Below are 25,137 nucleotides of genomic sequence, written 5' to 3'. Positions count from 1 at the left end.
GGTGTGTGTGAAGTTTGCCCCCCACCAAGGACCCTTGGGGCAACAGGTTCATTGGTTGGAGGTGATATTCTCCCCGCCCCCCATGACTTTCTCCAAGGAGGGCTTTTTCTCACCCCATGCAAATGATTGAAGAAAGAGCAACCAGAGAGAAGGAAGGAAAGGAAGAAAAAGCAAGAGAGAAGAGGAGAGAGCAGGGGGAAGAAGGGAGCCGGTGTGGGTGTGGGTGCAGGGGGAGCCAGAGAGGACGAAGAAAAGAGGAGGGAAGGAAGGAAGGAAGGAGCCAGAAAGAGAGGGAGGCCAGAGTGAGTAGCATATACTCATGTTGCACAGTCATGTGTGATATATATATATATAAACATTTTTGTGATCAGTGCTCTACCCCTCCACAGCATCCAATTTGTGGTGGTGCTCAGGGAACTTTTTCAAAATGCCAGATATACCCACAGGCTCAAAAATATTGGAGACCCCTGTTGTAGAGAGTATTTCAGCTAGAGAAATATCACATCAAGCCACTTTGTCACTTGCTTCAACGGTTAATAATGCAGAAAGAAAACCCACTCAGCCTTAATAACAAAGAAGAATGGGAGAATTTAAGAGATATTGAAGGCTGTTGGTTACAAATAATTATTTTTGAAAACCCCGTGCCAGCAATTACGATATTATTTTTCTGGTTGTAGCTTAAGCAATATATATATAACAGTTCATTTAATCTTGGGTTTGTTTATTTTATCTCAGATTTTGCCTTGTCTGAACCAGTACTACATTGTTCATTAAAGCATCTAGATCCATAGAAAATAAAAGAAAAATATTATTCTATTAAAAATTACACATAAAAAAACCAGTCTATCCACAAATGTGTCTGGTAAATATAAATCTTATGTTGGGGTAACTTTTGTTTTTATTTTCTCTCAGATGTGTAATCACCTCACTGAATCATGGCTCCATTTTACTGTGTCACTGGAGAGTGGTCAGTGTGATTCATGAAAATAAAATGAGGATTGTGTTTCCAGAGGAAATATTCCTTACCTATTGATCTTTTTTCTTGCTTAGTAATGCCTGTGTTTATTTTTCTTCTAAAATACTTGAGAGACCTAGGTGTGTGTTTGTTCTTCTTTACAGTTTTGTAAATTGTATATGACAACCAATGAGCAGTGTCTGAAGAATGCTCTAGAGAAACTGGAAGTTGACTGTAAACTGAAGCGTCAGCAGTTTGGAAGTCAGCTTGAGGCCTCATCAGAAATGGCAACATCACCAGTTTTAAAATCATTACCAAAAACTGCAAGGAAAACAGAACCTGGACCAATGCTAAAAAGAGGTGTTCATTTTTCAAATATGGGAACTCCGTTCTATAGGGTTTCTGTTTTTCTCCCCATAACTGGATAGCATACTTTTTCTATTCTGAAAATGTGTGCTCATCCATTTCATTAATAATTTTTGCTGCTTTATCATCAGTACTGTAAATGTCTCATCAAGATTTCCAGAGCCTAAGGCTCAAAAGGATTTGGCTGCATTTCTCGCCTCAGTAAATGTATAGAATGCCATATCATCAGTATGTTTATCATTTCCTTGAATCAGTGAACAAATTTGGTAAAGGATTTTAGCAATATATCTAAAGATGCAAATATTGGTCACAATGCAGCCAAAATAAACACCTTTAAAGTCCCATTGATTTCAGTGGGACAAATTTAAATAGGTGTTTGACTCTCTTACTAAAACCGAAGTGAATAAAACCTACTTCACTTTGACTTGCTAGTGGCTACCACTTTGATTTTAATTAGTTTACTTGTGATCTAAACATTACTCATCTACTTAAGTATTGTAATAGTAGCTAATGTAAAGGCTAAAAGATTGAGATGTAAGTAGTGCCCTGTTTTGATTATTAAACAATAATAATTATGATATTGAAAAGAGATATGAACATAGGAATAGAAGCGGCCTTATTCCAAGTCAGCCAGTTGAGCCATCTAACTCAGTATTAACTATTCTACACTGCCTGGCAACAGCTCTCCAGGGTTTCAGGCAGGAGACTTTCTTAGCTATACCTGGATTGAACCTGGGACCTTCTGCTTGCAAAGCATATGCTCTGAGCTATGTCCCTTCCCCTAAGATGTAGAGGTAGGGAACCTGTGCCCCCTGATGTTGGGACTTCAACTCCCATCATTCTCAACCATTGGCCATGCTGGCTGGGGCTGATGGGAGTTAAGAGTTAAACAACATCTGGAGTGCCCTACCCTAAGTGTTAAAGAGTGGAAGTTAATGCAGTATGAACTGTTCTGGATTGCAGAGATGAAAAGGAGTTCTTTAGCTTGCAAATAGTAAAAGGTGATGTCTTGATTGATGTGGACAAGTTCCCAGCCAAAGTACCTTTCATGACAGCTTTGTGCAACTTGAAAATCTGCATAGTCTCTTATCAAAAAAAGTCGATGCAGAAGAAAATATATCTTTCCCTAAATTATGTTTTGGCAAATGAACTTTCTCTTGCATTATGAATAATTTGTTCTGAAAGCAGGCAGAATGCCTGTTCGATTTCACTGGGGAAGTTGCTTAGTTTCTTTTTCTATCCTTTCCACTCTGTTTCAAATTATTTTGGCAATATCTGTACAATTAGTCTGTCATTCTGTAGTCATTATAAACTTCCCTGTGATTTAGAAATGAAGGATGGTATATAGATATTATAAATAAGCAACATTACTATACAGATGGTAAATTCAGACAATTGCATAAATTGTAAAGCAGCCACAAATATGGCAAGAATTGTGGCCATTGTTACTTCAATTGAAATTTTAGTGAGAATCTGAAGAAATTTTGGAGGTGGAAATCATTTACCCTGATAAAAATTTAAAACAGTATCATATGGCACTGACTACAAGATACAGACTCTAATGTGTGAGTGAACAGGTAAGATGAATTCTCCTATGTCTAAGTGTAAATGTCATTTGGTAGATAAGGCTTGGAGGTTCATTATAAATCGATTTGGTAGGTTCAGTGTAAATACAAGTAGATACCAATGTCGTAGCCCAACAGAACAGAATCATTTTACCAAACTTGAGTAATTATAACAGAAGCCTTTTTTTTAATGCATTGTACTATTTTCTCATTTTTTGAATGTAACTATTCATAAACAAATACCAGGTAGTATAAATATGCCTCTATGTTACAGGTCACTGCAAGACTTCTTTGCGATGTTCCTCGGCTCCAAGTTGCAAAACTAGTGTTTCTTCCATTATCAGTATGGATGCCAGCAGCAACAAAAATGTAAACTTCATTGAGGCAAAGGTAGCAAAGGTAGACATCATTTGTTAATTCAGTTCGACTTTTACTCCCCACCCCTGGTATAGTTACTGCATTTTCTCTTTTGTAGCTTACATTTTATTAACTGCTTGTCAAGGGCAGCAATACTGCACGCAAATTTCTGGTTGCAAAATACTATAAACATTTTTATATAATGTTGGTTTTGCTGACATCCTATTATTTAGGATCATTTTTCAGGTGTGAAGGTTTGCTAGAAAAACATGTTTTTCCATGAAGGAAAGCACTCTTGGATAAAATTGTTAATCACTGTTTGAGAAATGCAAAATTGAATAATTTATTAGTACTTTAAATGCTTAAGTAGCCTGAAAGATTATGTATCACAGCCCTCTATAGGAAAGGTAATTAGAAGTAAATATCTTTAAACCTACTCAGATCAGAAGACATTAATTGGTAAATATACACTGTAGTCTGAAAATATTGACTGTTATTTAGACTAATAAGTTTTACAAGTAATTTCTTTTAAATAAGTCATTCATTCAATATCCGTTCCTGTGGGAGAAAGACAACAAAGTCACTTTGCTAAGTCAATATTTGTAGAGTGTTAATATTGATCTTTTCCCCTTTGTTTTCCCTTTCCTGATTCAACCTTTACTAGTTTTCTTTCAACAGAAAATAATAGCTGGAGAAATATAAAACATTAGCTAGAAACTGCTAAGATACATTAAAAATGTGCACCTTGAGACCTCTGTGTAAGGGAGAAAGAATGGTTATGACCACATAATATAACTGCAGCTAGAAGACTGAACTGATTGTTCTCTTGAGTTACATTTTTGTTTCAAATAACAACTCTGTATTTGTTATTGAACTCTGAAGTCCTTTATATCTTTAACATTGCTAGGCAGTGACATTTGTTCTATATTAAAATTTTAAAACATCCTCTCTGAGGATTTTTTTTCCTGTGTGTTTAGGTATCTGAACCCCTATGCAATTTAGCCTGTAATTCCAGTATGTTCGGAGATGATATGTTGTGTATGAAAACATATAGTTTTCTACAAGTAGTAACTAGTTCTATTTCAACAGCCTAATAGGGTAGTAATGAAAGCTACCTTTCTAAGCTACTGTTAGTGAATGATTAGGTCAGCCCAGATTTGATTTTTTAAAAAACATTAATTAGTCAGCAATCCTACAGTTCATCAGCTGGCCTCCAGTGAGCTGTAGCATGTTGCAGAAGTGCCACTTGGCAACTGGGGTGGCACTTACACCCCCAAAGGATCCTCCATATGCCATCAGAATATATTTACCACCAGTATATTTTGCTTGCAGTAGAGGGAAAGAAGCATGCCAGGAACAGATCAGGGGAAGTCTCAGATCCAAAGGATCCAAAGCCCCCTCATTCCTCTGACATGCCCCCCAACAAGGATGAAAAAATTACACCAGCTTGAAGCTGGCATAGTGAATTTCCCTTCCATTAGTATCAATGGGAAGGGATTTCTTTAAATGAATGGAGTGGGGTGGGGGGATCCTCTCCTTCTTGGCCAGTGCAAGCCAGCAGGATGTAGAGAGAAGCAGTTCCTCTGCCACAGATTCCCTTCCTCCTGTAGGATTGCTCTGCTAGTGAAGCTCCCAAAAATTAGTGTATTGTTCTGTGTAATTTCTCCCCAACTTTTGTCTTTGTTTAAAACTCACACACATGTATCCATTACAGCACACTGACTAGCATCCAAAGCTGTTAACTACGGAATAATAAGGTTGCTAGACTTTAAGGTAGGGCATAGTTTGATTTTCACATCTTGTAATGAAATATATCTGATAATAAACTTCATGAGAGATGGCTGTGAAATAAAATAATATTTCGTGGATAGCTCTTGGTGCATGAGGTGGCACTTTTTTTTAAAGATCTGGGATAAAACACAATGGGCATGTCTACACCAGCCATTAAATCCGGGCTGGTGTCTTGTGTGTCCCTGTGTGTTCATATGATGCACAAGGAATCCCAGGGGCAAGAGGGAATGGCCATGGGCTTTCCACGGGATATTGGGAACCCGACAGTCTCGGGAGCATCCCGCGGACCATGGGTGGTGTGGCCTCTGCTCCTGCCTCTTTTTTTCCTACCCATGAGTAGTGGGGCTCTGAAAACTGGCACGGAGCCGTACGGGGAGTCTCTGTGCCCATGGGGGGGGGGAGTTAATTTTTGGTTTTTAACTCACTTTTTGGGGGCGTGCAATTGCAGTTCGTCCCCCCTGTTATTTGTTGTTGTTTTTTTAAAAAAAAGGCGGCTGTGACGTCCCTGTTTCCTTCCAGGATGTCAAGCAGCCATCAAGATGCTGGGGGAGGATCACGGAAGCAGGTAAGTCCGCGATCCTCCCCCTCCCTCCCTCTACACCCTTAGGTGTAGACATGCCCTGAAAATAAAATAAAAAGGTATAGACATGCCCGATGTTTATCCTGCGATTATCTCAGGAAGTTACTGGGTTTGAATGTTTTCCCACTTCTTGTGTGGCCAAAACAGAAAGTGACTCTTTTCCCACACAGAGAAATGTGTATTTCCCAGCTTCATATGAGGGAGATGTTTCCTTTTCTATTGCAGCTTGCAATAGAGAGTAAAAACCCAATACTTACATGTCTGCTTTTACACTGATTTTTGCAACATGCAAAGCCACTGGAAAATTTAAAAGTTCAGGAGTGCAAGGTAAAAATCAAAAACACAGCAACTTCAAATTGGATGCATCCAGTCATGACTCATTTGTAAATATGGAGAACATTCATCTACAAACTTAACAACCCATCCCGATGGAACTGTGGGGCAGACAACTTTTTTGCCATACAAGTGACAAGATGTCATCAGATCCCATCATTCTAAAAAGAATTTGTAGCAACATTTTCACTGTGTGTGGCAGTAGCCACATACTTTATAGTCACTTCAAGTGGCACTTAGCTGTTTAAAGAAAGAAAAAAGGCAGCCCTTGCTCGAGCCACTTTATTAGTATATTTTTAAAAAATACCTTAATTTTTTTAAAGAAAAACAGTCTCCACATTAAATGTAGAAATTCAACAGGTTGGACTTAGCTTTGGACACATTCAGAAACATAATGGAACAGACTTTGATATGTCCTATGCTGTAAAAAGTTGAGCAGCGAGTGCTATATGTAAATACGTATCTGAAAACTGAAATATTTAGTCCACAGTCCTGAACTGAGGAAAGAGAGCTCATTAATTATTGGATATAAAAGGGCAACAAAAGCTATGATTCCCTGTATTGCAATCCTCTACAAATAGACTATAAATGGCCTAAGTGCATGTAGGAATAAGTTGTTCTCCACAAATGTGGAGAAATATGTGAGAAAGTAAAGTATATCTAAAATATTAAAGCAAGTAATTGAGTGCCATGCGATTATATTTGAATTTGGGGCAAATAGTACCAGAGGCCAATGTTTATGATTTGTCACTTAAATTCACTTTCCTGTAGATTTAGGCATAGGCTGTTCTACCATCTCCAATACAATGGTTTAGAATTGTGGTGTCAATTAGCAAGGCCTGGAGAAAAAAGCCTTCTAGAGTAAAATAAACAGTTAACACTGTGCAACACAATCCTGTGCATTGAAATAAGTTCCACTGTGTTCATTGGGGCTTATTTCTAGATAAGTGTATATAGGATTTCAGCCACAATTTCTATTCATTTCAGTGGAGCTTGTATGGGAAATCCTAGGTAAGATGAATGGCAGTTGTGCTGGCTGGATTGTGCCCAAAGCTGAAAACTATCACTATCTCACAAATATCTTTTCAGTGCTTAACATTATAGTTTTGGTATTTTCCTTGTTATTTCAAAATTTTGTATTTCCCATATCATGAATTTACTGCAAACTAAAATAAGCTACAATAGGGGTTGGGCAGAAAGTAGATTGAGATCTACTAGTAGATGAGCAGGTAACTTGCAGTAGACCAGCAAGGATTTCTGACTCCCAAATGTTTAACAATAGCAACAACAAAATGATATTGTTGATTTAAAAAAAAATGCTGCAGAAGGGGGTAACCAGGAGTGAATTTTGTGTGGAAGGGCTGTAAGTTCAGTTCTGGTACACAAAACAATTGTACTCAGAATTCAGATTTTTTGCACCAGGTTCCAGATGATGGATCTTGGGATTCTAGTAAAAATACCAAATAGATCCTACAAGCCTGTAATCTGCCTATCACTGAGGTACACAACGTACAAATAACAATTGGAAAAGCTCCAATCTTTTATTTCCTGGTCTAAAAGCAGATTTAGGGACTGCAGCACCACCTTATGCTTTCTAGGAGCATAGCAGGCAAGGTTTCAGATTTTTGGAGCTTCCCAATACTTTCCACAACATCAACAATGTTTTGTGTTGAATTATTGCAACCAAACTTCTTCTGCTGTTTGAAACACAGTTCAATGTGTCTGGGAATTATAGCAATTGCTTGTATTTCACTTTCAGTGTTAATTACCTATTTAAAAAATTAGAACTGATATGCATAGTCACAAAGTGGGTAAACTGTCAGCTGGAGAGGTGAAATATTATCTCTGCTACAAAATTACGTGGTGGCCTTAGCCAGCTATTGATCTCTCAGTCGCCATCCTCCATCTGCAATGTGAGATAATAATACTGGCTTCCCTTACAGCAGGGGTGGGCAACCTGTGATATTCCAGATGTTTTGGCCTACAACTCCCATCATCCATCACCACTGGCTAAGCTGGCTAGGGCTGATGGGAGTAGTAGGCCAAAACATCTGGAGGGGCAAAAATTACCCACCCCTACCATACAGTATTGTTATAAGGATTACTTGGCTAATACATGTAGAGTTTTAAAAGGGGCTATGTAAATGTAAGTATCGTTAGTGACAGTAATTTGCTTAATTGCATTATGTTTTAATCATGAATGATGTTTTAATCCAGGGGTCAGCAATTTGTGGCCCTCCAAATGTTTTAGCCAATAGCTCCCATCATCCCTGGCCAGCATAGCCAATAGTGAGAGTTGATGGGAATTGAGGGCCAAAACATCTAGAGGACCACAAGCTACCTATACCAGTTTTAATCAATCTGGCATGGTAGGAGGAAAAAACCTGATTTCATTCCTGGGATTATTCTCTAAATTTAAAAATCATGCTTATTGAGTGATATTTCCTAGTTGGACGATCATAGGTAACTAATAAGAATAACAATTTTCTGATTTCGTATTTGCACTGTTCTTAAAAGTTGATTTATATCTGAAGTGTCATCAATGTTCAAGGTGCTTTTATGAGTAAAAAAGAGGTATCCACTATCCATTCAATGGGACTGACTTCTAATTAAGTTCTTTAGACATGCTTTCTAATTCTGTGTGTATGTTTAGGATTGTGCCTTAAGGCACTTCTCTGATATTAAACTTATTTGAATTCAATGAGACTTACTTCTTAGTAGACATGCACAAAACCATTATACTGTAAATTTCATGTAAAAACTATGCACTTAACTAGGCACTTAACTTTGTTGCAACTTAGGAAGTAAAGGCATGAAGGGAAATGTTAAATGGAAAGTTGTACCAAAGAAGTAGATTTTGAGAAGGATATACACAAACCTGCATGTTAAGCTATACATGTTTTTTCATTGACTTCATAGATGTCCCAAAATCACTTCCTAGAGATTTAAGTAACTTCTTCACTGGGTTTGCATGACACATTGATGAGTCATGATAAGCTGCAGCATCCATGGGCACCATCCTGAATATTCAACCCTTGGTGATGGGTTATTGTGTTGTGTGAACCTGGCTGGCGGGGGTTATTAAGCAATCCTCGCATAACTCATGGCCCCTCACATCACCGCCACCGGCTGGATTTGCACAACACAACAAGACACAGTTGGGAGTTGAACATTCAAGTTGGCACCACAGCTTAAATTAGCCACAATGAGCCACAGTGTGTCATGTCAACAGTCCCCTTATGTGCTAATTATCTTATTTGTTTGTAGGAATGGCAATATGCACAATCCAAAGGATGCTTCTACTTACAGAACAATGGAGATATAATTAGTCATAAATATAAGTTGCTCTTACCCCAGAAATCTGCAGTATGTATCACCATTAAGCCTGTAAACCTTAGCCAGACAGAAGGTAAGAATACTTATGTTTTACCATATAATGCCCCTGTAATTTCATAGAATTGCATATGGGATGGACAATGAATGGCCTTTCTCATGGAAACAAGAGTAACTCAAGGTAAAATGTAATACTTGCAGTTCTGGTAGTCACATTTTTAAAAGCCTGTAAATGTTATCTTGTTTGCAATACACAATCACAAATGTAACTTTCTACATATTGTTTTCCTAGAATATGAGACCTTTTAGAGAAAGTGAACAAAACACTATGGATTACTTTCCCATATGTATTCAGCTGCATCACTGAATTAAAAGGATATCTTTGATTATTAGTACAAATTTGCCACTTTTTTTGCAGGAAAACCCTCCTCATGGTTAGCAGTGGACACAGTTTTGTATATGTTAAAGGAAAATGAAACTGAAGAAAATACGCAGATTCTGAACTTCACTGAGCTACAAAATAAAGAGGTCGGGAATATGTTTAGGTCTGCTATACTGACAAGAGTATCTGTTTTTATATATGTGGTAAAATAATTCTAAGCTAATATTTCAGGCTGCCCAGTCTTGAAATAAGTGATATAGCAGAATCTATATACAACAAGTCTGCAATTCCTTTCCCCCAAGAAGAGGAGTACATCACTACTAAAGTAGTCAATGTTCTTCCTTACAAAAATATTTTAATTCTATACTTTTCAAATATTGGCCCAGTAAACGGAAGATAAAAGGTGTATCAAACAAGCACAATCCGAAGAATAAAAAGTTACTTATGTGAGTTAGGCCTGAGAGGAATGTTAATTCCCTACACAGCCCAAGAGCCATGCAGTGTTCTAGAAAATTCTTGAACTTCTTCCATGATATTTTCCAAACTGCGGAACTACAAACTAACTGTGTAGCTGAAACACTGCAATATTAAACTAATGATTTATTGAGCCTGTTCAAACAACACAGTAAACCGTGGTTTAGGCTGCTAACCCTTTTGCAGTAAATGGTTAGTGGGCGTGTTTAAACTGTGGTTATGTAGCCACCATGGTTAGGAATGGTTCACACGACACATGAAGCCATATAGCTCAAAATCCTTACCCACTAGCATGTCATCTGAACTGGGTCATTAATCACTTCCATTTCCCCACTATGCCAGAGATCTGAGTACACTGAATAATTCTCTCCTATCATTAATTTCTGTACCAATAATAGTCTAAGGCCAGTTATGTGCAGTTACGGGCCTTCTCTGTAGCAGCACCCACTATCTGTAAAACCCTTCCTTGTGCGGTTTGGGAGGCAGAATATGTAACATCCTTTAACGCCTCTTGAAAACACATGGACTTGATTCATCAAATACAGTAGGGGTTCCCTGATTCAATTTTGGCATGTTTGTTTCACACAGACTTTCCCTGGACTGTAACTTATTTGTTTTATATGGCATTTTTAACTTTTAAAGTTTTACATTTATTCTGACTTGTATTTATTTTATTACTTTATTTGTGCACTGCCAAGACAAATAAATAAAAATGTTTTAAGCACCAGATTTGTTATTAATTTCCAGATGACTTAAGTTAGGTGGATATTGCAGTATTGTTTTTAAGTTGCAAACTTCTGCATGGATATAATTTCTGCAGCATGGTTATTCTCAGAACCATTATATAGTGATTGGATATCACAGCAGTAGCGCTAGATCATCACTTGTTAGAATATCATCTTAGATTTTGGTTTGGGGCCTACTCCTGTTGATGGTGTAGAAATGTCTTAAGTCTCCATGGCTTTAAAGTGATGAGGAGCTAGACCTATGGGGCATGATTCAGCAAGTACAGTAGCGATTGCCGGACTCAACTTTGACAAGTTTGTTTTTTTAAGTTATAATTACAGGAAATTAATTATAGGAGATTAAGGGGAGTTATAATTACAGGAGGCTAAGGGAAGACACGATAGAGGTGTACAAAATTATGCATGGTATGGAAAATGTAGATAGGGAGACATTTTTCGCCCTCTCTCAAAATACTAGAACCCGGGGTCATCCCATGAAGCTGATTGATGGGAGATCCAGGAAACAGCACATAGTTAAGTTATGGAACTCACTACCACAAGATGTAGTGATCCACCAATTTGGATGGCTTTAAAAGGGGCTTGGATAATTTCCTGGAGGCAAAGGCTATAGCCCTGATGGTTATGTGCTATCTCCAGTATTCGAGGCAGTAAGCCTGTGTGCATCAGTTGCTGGGGAACATGGGTGGGAGGGTGCTGTTGCACCATGTCCTGCTTGTTGGTCTCTGGCCAGTGGCTGGTTGGCCCCTGTGTGAACAGAGTCCTGGACTAGATGGACCCTTGGTCTGATCCAGCATCAGGGCACTTCTTAGGTTCTTACGAAGTGGTGCATATTTTACAAGCTACACAGTATCCACCAACTCTCACATTTATATCCTAAGTCCTTTTTTTAATCTGAGGTTCAGACACAGAAAACCCATGTTCAAAATCTTATTCAGAGCTATTTCACACTTTACACAGCAGACTTGGATACGCTGTTTGTTATTGTAATCATGATGAGAACATAGTAAATATGATGAGGACATGCTTGCCTCCAGACATGTAAAGGACACTTGCCAGGGAACTGGAGCCACTCTATCCCCAGAGTGTTTGGGAATGTGCAACTCTCATTCACACTTTACACCTTTACTACAGCAAACACTGGTATATCCAGCCTGCCACATATAGGATGAATCTGCCCTGGGTTTCCCATTTTAAGCCTTACACTATTTAGTGCACTAAATTGGCTCCTACTTTATTATCTTTGGTTCTTTTTTATAAACTTTTTGGTCTAAATGTGTGGAAGGTGACATCCAAATACTTAGGAATATAAATAATGATGGTGGTATTGGAAACCTAGAACATCCCACATTTATGTTTTCCTTTGCGGTAGGCTTTTGGTTGGAAAGGAGAACTTGGAACTGGTGTCTATTGGTTAATCCCTTTCACCACTGGCTGTAGATTCAGGAAAATGAAAAAACAAATTAAAGAAGAAGCCAAACTTGTGTATGAAGATGGAAATGGAGGTTTGGCACCTACCAAGGAGTTCAGGTAAGGCAGGCTTGCTTTTGTGAAAGTTTAGGCTCTCACTACTCTTCATATTTACCAACAGTATTCTCTTGCTGATTTTTATTTTATTTCCCAAAACCAATCTTCTGAAGTGTACATGAGTCCTATGAATGAAATGAAGAAGAAAGCCGATGATTTGTTGAATTGCTTTGTCTCTTCAACCTTTCAGAACAGTCTTATCAGAAATATTTGAAATGATTGATTTGGATGGGAATGGCCTTCTCAGCCTGGAAGAATACAATTTCTTTGAAATGCGAACCAGTGGTGAGAAGTGTGATGAAGAAGCTTGGGCCATATGCAAAGGTAAGATTGAAAAAAATGTGTATATATAACCTCTCTATACACACACATGCAGCCTCATTTATCTGAATGACTGGGGAATATTTAGATAATATTCACATAATTAACATTTGATTAAATAGAAATGCTGATTACATAAGTCATAGTACATTAACATGAAGCTATATGGATCAGAGGAAACACAGAAATAGATCATTTAAGTTTCAGTTAACTGTTAATGTGGTTTGAGTGCATATCTAACCTTATTTTTCTAATTGAAATGTAACTCAATATAACTCAGTATCTTAAACTGTGTATGCCAGATGTTCCCTCATCATCTTTTTCATATTACTTTGTCCTACTCTTACTACTTCTTCCTATTTATTCATAACTTCATTAACTTTCCTTTTCCTTGTTACATTGTATTTCTGTTGTATCAAAGGCAGTTCTTTCAGTCCCCTGACTGTCATTTTCCATCTCTCCTCTAGCTCCTCCATTTCTTTTTGCTTTATTTTGCTACTGCCTGAGGTCAGACTGTCAGACATCCTTAATAGGGGGTTATACTGGAAAATAACAAAAAGGGAAAAAGGCAAACCTTCCACTGCTTTATCTTTTCAATGGCCTCTGCTCATGCAGCTCCAGTAAGTCTCATATCAGTTGTGGGGGGCATTCCAGGTGGTCATTTTATTGCACGATAAATGTACAGTTGTTATTCAACCATTGCAGGGAATCTAAATGTCTTTTCCCTAAAGTAATGTTTCTTTTTCATTTCCCCAGCATTCAAGCTGCAATATTTTGTTAATGAGGAAATGTGATGTTTTCTAACACATCTTTTACAGTTGGAAGTGCTTTGTGGAATATGGTTGTGTCAGCACTAGTTGGCCAATGCCCATTCCCTCATCCATGATGACCGACATGCTTTCAATCTCTCTTTCTGCATCATTTTGTATGCTTTTGAAAGGCTTATTTTAATTTTATTTTTTATTACGTTTGCAGTTGCATACAGGAAGAGCTCTCCAGCAAGCAACCTTGCTAAATGAAAAAGGGGGTGGGGGTGGGGTGAAGAAACCTGCTCCACAGTAAGCCTTGCTATTTAGTGCCCTTCAGGTCTTGTTTTTTGTTTTGTTTACATTTCATTCTACGTCCAGCACTTGTGTGTATTTTCACCTTTTTCAAAGAATAGTGCTATCAGACATGCAACATCCCTAATCCATTGTGTGGAGAAGGAATATTGGGTTATTAGCATTTAAAACAGGGAGGGCTCTTATTTTTGTATATTTCTGTTTATACACATATATTTCATTGTAAATCTAATTTCCAAAGCTTCACGTTAAACTTGCTTAAAATTATACATATCATCTAGCATGTGCACATATGCACGGCAACTCATTCTATATAATTTGGGGAATGGGTTTGTGCATGAAGATTGCATTTCCTGACATGGAAGAAAGTAAATTATTCTTGTTTGTGCAGAGCTCCATATGTTCTCGGAGCACCATGGAGTTTTGGATTGTAACACAGTCTATAAAACTATAGCCATGCATGCCTTGTGAGACTTACACTTTTACATAATCTGAAGATATAGTTCATTTCATTGTCACTTTTTATTTGCCATTCAGTATCACAAATTAGGTGACGCGCATTTGCACATAGATGTCATGCCGGTAAATTCATTAATGAGTACAAGAAATGTAGTTATTACAGCACAAAAGAGAAATTGCAGTTAATGAGCTGTACCAATAGGATTGTGATGGCTTAAACAGAGATTTGAAGAGCTGCAGTGCTTTGCTAATTCTGGCTAAAATATCCCATATTTGACAGATCCTCTTCCATATCACTCTGTAAAATCTTCAGGGATTTTTATGCGCTCATTAAAAAGTACAAATGCAGACACCCTTTTAATATAATGGCTTAAGTCCAAAAAGAACAGTGTGACTAATTCCATATGCCCAAGGGAGATTGAAACGGAGCGGAGTTCCAAAAGCAGTTTGTGATATGGCATGAAGATCTGTGGTTCATTGGGGGGGGGGGGAGAGAAATAAAAATCCCACTGGACACGCCCAAGCCCATGGGCAGACTTAAAACTTTCATCAGGGGCTATGCATTTTGTACATTTGTTTTTTTATACGTTTGAGTAGGAGACAAGAGAAAGAAGATATATCCCTTTCTCCTTTGTTTCACATTTTCTGGAACAACACTCACAACACATTTGTATGCATGTCAAAAGGAAGCAACAGCAAAAGCTGTGGATGGATTACTTGACAATTAATCAGCTGGGGGGGGTTTCAGATGGACATCATAAATCTTGAGAACAACATTCAAGCAATTTATAATAGCCCCTGAACCTTTAAGATTTATTAAACTGATAAACTCTTTTAAATAATACATAGTGAAGAAGTAGCATTGTTATGAAGATGAGAGAACAACTTTTAAAATTCTGCATCGTGAGAAGGTTTAAATTTTATGTTTGCTTGCTGAGACCAAAGCACTTCATTAGCTGGTTTTCTAGAAATATTACTAATCTAGTAAATATTATTGGAAGTGTATTCCTTTTCAGAAATTAAACTATTTTCATATCTGAGATATAGAGCTCACAGCGTCCTCAACATAAAGAGAGGTTAGCTTTTGTATACCCTGCAGTGCTTCATAGATAAAAACAGGGACATGCTTGTAACCCAATTGTCCTCCCAAGGAGGGGGGGGACTTCCACTATTATACATTGCTGGAGGCTCTAGCAACCTTTTCTATGCTATATTCATTTACTTTGCAACACCTTGGGCTTGTCTACACAGGCGCTTTGCCCCTGGAATTGCTTTGGACTGGCGGCAGGTGACCTACATGACGCAGCCCTCACTCCAAAGCAACCCAGGGGCAAAGCCCTGAAGCTCCGCAATAAAAAAGTCAGGTACTTACCCCTTTTTAGAATGGAGCAAGGCGCCTCTGCGGAGCCTTGCTATGAAAAAATTAATAAAATTTAAAGCGGGGGTTGGAAATCCTACCAGGGAGGTAGCACCCCGTTCCTTCCCCCCTTGTTCACCCCCGTTAGCTGTAAATGTGATCCTTCGCATTTCCAGCTAAAAAAACAAACACACACGTCAGTCCCCTTTTTTCCTTAACCCCCCCCCCACTAACCATAAAAGAGGGGGCACGGATGCTCCCAGGCACCCCCGGACTGGCCACATGAGTGCTCGGGTGGGCGGTGCGGCAGCGGCAACACCAGTGCCTGGAAAGCCCTCAACTGCACTCCTTCGCATGCAGCATTATCCTTGTCGTCCAGATGAGGGCCTTGTCTTCCACTGATTTAAAACCAGGAGGATGTCTGATTTTTTCATTAACGAAAATCTAGAAAAACATAATTATTCTAAAATAGGTTATCATTAGTTTGACAAAAATGCCTCAGCAGCTGCAGTGTATGAATTGGCATGGTGCCTTAGTGTTCATTTGCATGCATTGACGCTAGAAATTATGCCTCTGCTCTCCCCACCCCTATGCCATGAGTTCTTAGAGTTCTGGGAAGATCGCTGAATACGGAAGCATAACAGCACAAGCTGGGCTCACTAAAATAATAAAACAAGACAAAAAACATGTTATCTGTAAAATGCAAAAATGGACAAAAATAGGGGCAGTGGTTTATGAAGGACAGGTAGTGGGATTTATTTATTTAATTAATTAAGAGCGTAATCCTATGCATATTTAGACCGAAAAAGGTTCTACAACTCCTAGTATTCCTCAGCCAGGAATGTTGGGAATTGTAGGACTTTTTCTGTTTAAACATGCATAAAATTATGCCCCAAAGCATTTTACCCCACTTGTTAGCCAAGAAGTCTCCCAGGGCAGTTTTCAAAATTCAGTTGTACAGCAGTCCCTGCCCTCAGGCTTACAATCTAAAAGACATGACACACAAGGGGAAAAGGATGGGGAGGGAGGAAGAAAAATATAGGGACTGACCATGATAAGTAGGACAATTGAGAGCATTTGGAAATACTTGGGGTGTGGGGGTGGGTGGGTGTGCTTTCCCCCTAATAAATCTCTTATCTCACTGGTATTTCAATTTGAATAATGAATGTGAGTAAAATGTTTTTCTGTAATGTCATGTTTTGCCATTGTTCTGTACCTCTTCATTCCTGTCCAAATTCTGCACCGGTCCCTATTTTAATTTTCTGCTCCCTTCATGCAATCTTATTCATGCCTGCTTAGAAGTAAGTCTCATTGAGTTCAACAAGATTTATTCCCAAAGAGGTTTTCTAGCATTGTAGCCTTCATTTTGGGATGAAGTAGGATTTTGAGAAAGCATTTTTTCCTAAACCCCATTACCTCAAATGCCTTGTGTTTTCTTATTAAATAGACAATTTTGATACAAAGAACAATGAACTCACGAAAGAAGGATTTATGGCTCTGAATCTCATGGAAGCCAGTGAACCAGGTGGGGATCTTACAGGCCTCTGGGAGAATTTGCTGTCAATGGGCTACAATAAAGCAATGGAATTGACTGAGGTATGATAGATAATTGGCAAGAAAAATAAGTAGCCACAGTGTTCAATTGTAATATTATTTTGGCATTGATTAAGTTGTTCTTTCTTTTGATTCTGTTGAACCAGTTATGGAGTCATAGCTTAACTATGCACTTCAATGAGCAGTCATTGTATCATAGCTTGGGATATATCAGATATTTGTGTCCAAAATAAAGGCATCACATTTGTTATCCAAAGGAAAAGCATTGATATTTTCTGTAGTCGGATTGGAAAAAGAGACCATTGAGATTGGCAGTATGGAATAGAATCCAAAAAATAGTGTTATGTTCTTGCAGGAAAGAACTGCAGGTGCAGCTAGCCTTTTGTTGTTTTTGATGACAGCTGTTCTCATTGCCAAAGAGCTGAGCAGCTGTTTAACCAAAGGAAAACATGAAGCTCTAGACGTTTGCACAGTTTTCTCTGCATGCGCATTTCACCTCTTCAGCTCTGGGCGTGGCCTTTTAAGGATAAGCAGTCCCCAGTTTTAGCTTGAAATGAGACAAAGCTTTATTTCAGTCTTAACCAGGCCCAATCATCAAACTGTGATTTAGTGACCAGGAGAGCCCAGAAGTTCTTTCCTCCTCCCCTGAGTAGCATTAACTGTGCTGTAGTGTTATGTCTTCATTGTCATAAGCACAGTTAACACTAACCAGGGAAGTGGAAAGGAGCATTCTGGGGTTTTATAACGTGTTATTGTTGCTATATTACGTTTTGGGTCACCAAAACAAGCAGGTCAAACATCACTTTCAGGTTTCCCCACACAAACATCCTTTGTTTTCATTGAAAAGATCAAAATATTCATTTCATTTTGGGGGGGATAATCAAAATATTGAAAATCAGTCATTAATCAGTAAGCAACGATGTATATTTCGATGGATATAATGATTTCCCCCCCACCTTCTTTCACCATAGGCATGCCCCTTTTCCATTCATATCTATGCAGAAAACTGCAAACCCAGAATTAAGCCTGTTTGTCTGGAAACGGGTGGTGAGCAGCTTAAGAATGCCATTTGTATGAGTGTGGTTAATAAAGGAGATGCCAAGCCAATGGATCGCAGTGAAAATATAATTATTCACACATACAAAAGTGATACGCGAATCACCTCTATCATTGAAAACAAGGTATTGTATAATTTGCATAATGGGAACAAATCGTATAAAAGCTGCTTCTTACAAATATATATGTATATTTTTACTGCCTACTTAAGTTATCAGGGTGAGACTGAGACCAGACTTGAACTTTCCAGTTCAGGGTCCCTGACATCAGTGGCTTGACCTGGAAATTGGAGCCTGATGTGCAGCAAGCAAAAAGGGCTGTGCAGGCAAAGGCAAAAAAACTAGGTGGTAAACTTAGAAACCAGGCCTGGACAATCCAGAAGTTCATACTGCCTAGCAATCATAGGTGTATTAGAGAAAACTCATGTTAAACACACATATTCCCTTCTAGAAGAGGCCCCTGGAGCCCTAGTGTGCACTGTCCATGGTAGTTCAATATGGTAGGCCTCCGCTGTAGAGCCTGGATCAAACTCTGGGGCTTCTGACATAAGCATTTGATGACCTTTTTTAATATAACCCTTCAGTGCATGATGTAGAAATATGTTTTTCTACAAATTTGTTTTTGTCCTTTTTTTGAAGCTGGATTGACTTCCCCCATGAATTTAGTAATCTAAGCTCCATAAACTTTCCCCTTATAAATCCAGTAATTTGAGTTGATTACCAAGATCCTAGATTGCTGGTAAACCTCTGATACTACTGTTAGTTTTACCCTACCCAGTGCCTGTTTACCCTACCCTGTGCCTGTTTGCATTCTCTTCCCCTCCTTTTTGTTTTATTATGATTTTATTAGAATGTAAGCCTATGCGGCAGGGTCTTGCTATTTACTGTTTTACTCTGTACAGCACCATGTACATTGATGGTGCTATATAAATTAATAATAATAATAATAATAACAACAACAACAACAACAACAACAATACACTAGTAATTGTGCCAAACTGGGCTCCTGGGGAGTTTGCCTAAAAGACCACTTCCCCACATACAAATTCAAAACAGGTTGACAGAAAATAAATGGAACCTGTTTGAATGCCAGTCTCAAAACTATCAGTTTCTTCTTTTTTACTCCTGTATCGGCGTAGGAAGGGCATATTGAAGACACAAATGAAGTTGGGAGGATAACAAGCTCCTTCAAGGTCGCTGTGTAGATTACACACAGTTGGCCCACAGGGCTTAGGGGGAAAACTTTTTTGTTGACAGTGGTGAAAGACTGCGGGATGTGTGGGGAAGAGACTGCCGAGGAAAGAGAGATGGCTCAGGCCACCACAGTTCCATTTGTTGCTAGGCAGAGTTTGGCAAGTGAGATTGCTCGCAAAGAGAGGAGCAGCACCATTTTTTGCCACTCTTGCCAATCACTGCCACTCACAATAAAAATACTCTCCTGGGTTCAGATGATACAACAACCCATCAAGGGTAAGAACAACCCATTGGTTCTCAGCATTGCTTCTTCCCCAAAAATAAGCCACTCCAAGGAAAATGCTCTGAGTTCAGACAACACAACAAAATTTTTAGGTGTTCTGAGGAGACAGATATGTCGAAGTACACTGAGGATCACTGGTAGTCCCTGGTCTACAATGTGAGATTTATTCACCTAGAGCAATAATGGTTTTCCAATACATTCATATCCTCATTGGACATTCAGCCTCTAAACCAGCCTTCAGCAACACTTATCTTTAACTGGTGGATTGTGTGACCCAAAACCTGAATCAATATTACAACCACGATTTCCTTTTCTTTTAGTTCTGTGTTTTATTTTTAATATAGATATAGTTTTGGAAACAGAGTGGCTGAAGACATTTTCAAAGTCAGTATTAAAAGAAAAGTTAGTCTTATGTTGTAGGTTGAGTTTAAAGGCCGGTTTGAACTAAAGCAGAACTCCTGCACTAATGCTTTTCAAGGGACAGCCATTAGAAAAGTTTTCTCACTTTTTCATTTATTGAATTGAACCCTCTGATTGATACAGCTATAAATGTCATGATGCTAATGATTCTTTTCTCTTAACAGTCTGAAAGCAAAGCAATCATTCATCTCAACAGCGAGCAAAGTAAAAATTGTGTAAATAATAGAGGGCTCAACGTTTTTGCCATAGAAGTGGCACCCAAATCCATGATGGTAATTGAATTTATTTATTTGCTTAAAATATTTATATTCTGTCATTTCACTTACCAGGATCTGGAAGGCAGCTTACAACACAGTTTTAAAAATATAACAAAAGAAATATCCCAAACAAACCAGCAATAATGAATACTCTTTAAGGCTGTTCATTAATGTGTTTAACTAAAAGTTCAAAGACAACCATTTATGTCCTGTTTTTGAAAAACATTCTCTTGCCATCTTGGTAGGAAAAAAGATAACATCATAGCTGCTAGCTATTGAAAAGATACTCTGCTTGCATTTATCATAGCCAGATAATATATTTCATGTTATTGAGATATTGCTTTCCTATTCTACAACTTTAACAATAATGCCAAGTGTAGCAGAACATTCATTTAATGTCTAGAGTCATGCCCATGGAATTCTCCGTAAGTATTTTAAAGGCACAATTCTATGCATGTTTAGACTGAAAAAAGTCCTACAAATCTCATCATTCCCCAGTCAGCCATGATGGGAGTTACAGAACATTTTTCTCTCTAAACACACATAAGATTGCTCCCTAAGTGTGTTGTTTCCAGTGAGCATTTCTCTAGAGAAACACCCAAAGTGCTCTTTAAATATTGAGATTTTTGGAAAAGAACAGCTGATAACAGAAACTGCCTCTGGTGTCCATGCATATGTATTATTACGACTTGTGTTTCGTTATTACTGTTACCAGAGAGAGTCCTAGCTTGAGTGAGGGGAGAAATTCAAATTGAGAAAAAATAATAATGTTGTAATTCATATATGCCAGATAACTATTTTTTTTCTTATTTTTATATATGCAGGTGTGTCACCATGTGATGCCTTTGAATGACAAAGAAGGATGGATATATAGCTGTGCTTATTCTATCTTGTCTTAATTTATGGTTACAAAACTGCACGCTCTTGTTTCTTGTACAAAAGGTTCCATTTTGGACTGCTCTCTGATTTGGGGATGGCTTGATTTAGCTCATCATAATTCAAAATCTGTTCCTTATTTTGGATCTGCTCATGGATCTTGTAGTACCAGTTACATTTCAACCTTTCTGTATCACAAACCATCTTTTTCTTGCTTGTTGTTTTTCCCTTTCTGGACAGCTTCACAATAAGAAAGAGAGCTCAAAGTTCCTACATACCTCAACGTTCTTACGCATACTAGACATTGCTGTGCATAATGTACAAATACAAAAATGATGCTTAATTTCGCTGTTTCTCAGTTCCTATTCAAAACTGGAGCGCTCAATGGTTAGATCTTTGTAATGAGTTGGCTCTGACCCTTTCTCTGTGACTTCCACCTAGCTATGGTCATTAACGCCTTCATAAACTTGAATCTTTACTATTGGTGTGTGTTCCACATACTACTGGTCTTGAAGACTGTGCAGGGCCCCACTCATTTTCCACCTGGTGTATGATGGGTCACCAGGAAAAATTACAGCAGTGCACCATTGGCTGCAATGTCTTCTTTAAAATGCTACCCTCGATCTACAAAGCTCTCAGAGATTACTGAAAGATTACTTTCTCTCTCCATCACCCTTACAATGACTAAGATATATTCTTCCTTGAGCACCATTTTCTTGATAGAAAGGTGGAGCACAAATCAAATAAATCAAGAAATAAACCAAGGATGTCCATCTGATCATTTCAGGTATATGCTGAATACATAGAATGATGTTCTAGAGCGATATTCTCAATGGCCCATCTACAAGAATGGACTTCTTTTTGTGAAGTCTAGCCAGAGCCCAAGCCAGCCATTTTTTGGAAGCAACGCAGAAACATTTTATTATGCTGACTTTGGGTGGCAAGGCATAACTCGATATTAAGCAACATTCAGTGTAATTATTTTTATTGTAGTCTAAGAGCGCAATCCTATGGGTGAGGTGTCCAAACAGAACAGTGCTCCAATCTCGCAGGCTCCGTTAATCCAAAGCCCTCCCAGGCTCTTGTTTTCTCCCAGGGAAAATCAATTAGACAAGCTTCAAAGCTACCCCTCTGTGCCAGGGACTTTGTTGGGGGCTGGGAGGGCTTAGGATTCCTCAGACCCTCAGCCACTTCCTCCCCACCCACTCCAATACACCCATTTCCCTCTCTTTAAAAGGTCAGAGTTCTGACCTTATAAACATAGTCCCTGCGGAAACCTCCACCATGTCTGGGAGGTGCCTGGAGGAGGGCTTCAATGACAGACAAAACCCTCCGAAGTTGGAGTTGTGTCTAATTTATTTATTTACTTATTTATTACATTTTTATACCGCCCAATAGCCGAAGCTCTCTGGGCGGTTCACAAAAGACCTCGGGGCGGTATTCTGAACAATCCTATGGCCCCTGGGACATTGCCTTGGGTGCCATAGCTGTGTACATAATTTATATATAATTGTTTGTTTGAAGTTCTGTTCCTTACCCTAAAACTTCAGGGTAAAAGGTCCTTAAATATGAATAAAGAATGTCAGCTGGGTTGTGGAAATTTTAAACTTATTTGTACAATCCGCCCCGCACATTCAGGTCCTCTGGGAAGAATCTACTTCAGTCAGCCAAAACAATTACCCAAAGGACCTTCTCTTCTGCTGCTCCCAGACTGTGGAATGGCCTCCTAGAGGAGACTCGTCAACTTAACAGTCTGTTAGCATTTAAGGAAGCAATTAAGACTCATCTTTTCTGGCAGGGCTACCCAGTGGAATTTTAGGATGTTTTAATAATGTGTACTATGATTTTAATCAATTTTATGTATTTATACTTCTTGTTGTTCCCCGCCTCGATCCAAATGGAGAGGCGGATAAGAAATTATTTATTTATTTATTTATTACATTTCTATACCGCCCAATACCCGGAGCTCTCTGGGCGGTTCACAAAATTATTCACCTGAGCTGAAATAAACAAGTAGGCATTCACTTTTAATCGTTTTTTCCACCAGCTTAAAGAGTATATACTATCAAAGACCTCCACCCATGACTAAGTGCTAAGTCCTCCAGGCAAATTTTGTAATTTCTTATACCCAGGTAAATGTAAAGCAACCAAATCGCTAAGGCAATCATTCAGGAACTGCTAGTTAAGTAGCCATTCTATGTTTATCAAGGAGCAAAGTAATTTTGTACCTCACAAAATCGACAACACTGAGTGTGGCAAGGGAGCAAGCCTACACTTATTCAATAATATTTGAAAGTGGTCAAAGCCAGTGAGTTATCTTTTGCAATAATTGCTCCTAGTAAAGGCATTGAAGGTATTTTAAAATACCTTTTCAAATCAAATAGAGTTATAGTATATAACTAAGCTTAGTATATAACTATACTGTGCACTTAGTATACAACTAAGTATATAACTACACCTAAGCTGTGGGTTCTCAACGAAGGAGTCCTAAAAATTGTTGTTCTGTTCAGGAGTTACGGATCTCAAATAAGTCTCTGCTCTCATAAACTACAGTTCCCAGAATTCTTTAGGGAAACACACAACATTCAAAATGGTTTAAAATCTCTAGTGCGGAGATGTAGCCCAGCTTAATGTGGGTTGTTTGAATGTTCCAACTTCTTGTAATTTCATATTACACAATATAAACTAGTTTATTTATTGTAGCTGTAAGACAAAATAAAGGGGGAAGACTTAAGAGTGTGGGCTCATCTACACCTAAAGGTGTAGAGAGGGGAGGTTCGCGGACTTACCTGCTTCCACAATCCTCCCCTAGCGTCTACACAGCAGCGCGACATCCCAGAAGGAAAGAGGGATGTTGTGGCTGTCTTTTTTTTTTTAACAGAAGAGGAGCTGCATGTGGCCCCGATCCACCAAAAACAGGTTTAAAAAATGTGCCCACTGGCGAAATTGCTCCTCACCCCCATGGGCACAGAGCCACCCCCACGCAGCTCCAGGCCCATTTCAGGTCCCAGGAGCATGTGGCACACCAGCCATGGTCCTCAGGATGGTCCCAGGACCGTGGGGAAAATCAGGATAACTAGGGGACCAGTTATCCCAGGAAAATGGAGGGGTTGTCCCTGCCTGCCCCAGGATCCCCTGTGCGTCGTTTGGACGCACAGGGACGACCCCGGGGGGAAAGCATGGAGTAGGCATGCCCTGTGTTTTTTAATTCAGTGCTCTAAAGATACTTTACGCCTTGGACATTTTATTGGTTCTAAGATATCAGATTTATGTGACCTTGTCTAACAAAGTGCAAGAAGTCTTGAAAAGCTATATTTATCTCACATCCACTCTTATACTCTAACTTCTTCTGCCGTAATGGGATACTAGGCAAGTAAATGTCACTTCTGAAATCAAAACCATGCTTAGTAAAGTGCAGAGAGGCCTGTGTAAGTCTGGCTGAAACTGTTCTTATTGGTGCTTGATTGTACAGATAGATAGATAGATTTCAGAACACAGAAACAAAGCCAACATTTTTAGCAAGCAACATATTATATAGTGTCCATAGGTCGTTCTTAAAGTGCAAGTCAGAGCTCAGATTAAAGAAGGAAGTAAATGGATCATTCAAGATGTTGATTTTGACCTTTTTTAAAGCCATAAATTCCAGGGTACAGAGGAACTGTACAATCCAATGGACTGCTTACACCTTCGCCAATTCTCTTGCAGACCGTTGATTCTGTTGCGTAAGCAGTGGGTCCTCCCAATCTCATTGCACAAATGGGCCCCACTACTTGTGCAACAGAGATTTATTTATTTATTTATTTATTACATTTTTATACCGCCCAATAGCCGAAGCTCTCTGGGCGGTTCACAGATTTACAGCTTTCCAGAGGAAACCCTAAAATAAGTTGAAAC

At 38.7% G+C, this 25,137-nt stretch overlaps 1 protein-coding gene across 3 annotated transcripts in view; it reads left to right on the top strand.

Annotated features, from left to right (window-relative positions):
- Positions 1-21,983, top strand: part of EFCAB7 (EF-hand calcium binding domain 7) — a 39,752-nt gene extending 17,769 nt beyond the window's left edge. For 2 of the 3 annotated variants that reach the window (XM_063137909.1, XM_063137892.1), the window contains 10 exons: positions 1,120-1,315; positions 3,161-3,285; positions 9,215-9,356; positions 9,699-9,808; positions 12,252-12,409; positions 12,597-12,730; positions 17,052-17,200; positions 18,130-18,339; positions 20,275-20,382; positions 21,192-21,983. In XM_063137909.1, the coding sequence (XP_062993979.1) occupies positions 1,120-1,315; positions 3,161-3,285; positions 9,215-9,356; positions 9,699-9,808; positions 12,252-12,409; positions 12,597-12,730; positions 17,052-17,200; positions 18,130-18,339; positions 20,275-20,382; positions 21,192-21,266 (1,407 nt within the window). In that variant the 3' untranslated portion in view covers positions 21,267-21,983. The remainder of the gene's footprint in view (positions 1-1,119; positions 1,316-3,160; positions 3,286-9,214; positions 9,357-9,698; positions 9,809-12,251; positions 12,410-12,596; positions 12,731-17,051; positions 17,201-18,129; positions 18,340-20,274; positions 20,383-21,191) is intronic. The other variant, XM_063137901.1, reaches the window with a different exon arrangement.
- Positions 21,984-25,137: the final 3,154 nt, after the last annotated feature.

This window comes from Elgaria multicarinata, chromosome 1 (assembly GCF_023053635.1).
Source record: "Elgaria multicarinata webbii isolate HBS135686 ecotype San Diego chromosome 1, rElgMul1.1.pri, whole genome shotgun sequence".
Classification (NCBI taxonomy): Eukaryota; Metazoa; Chordata; class Lepidosauria; order Squamata; family Anguidae; genus Elgaria; species Elgaria multicarinata.
Note: the sequence above shows the minus strand (reverse complement) of the source record. Positions and strands in the feature narration are given on the sequence as shown.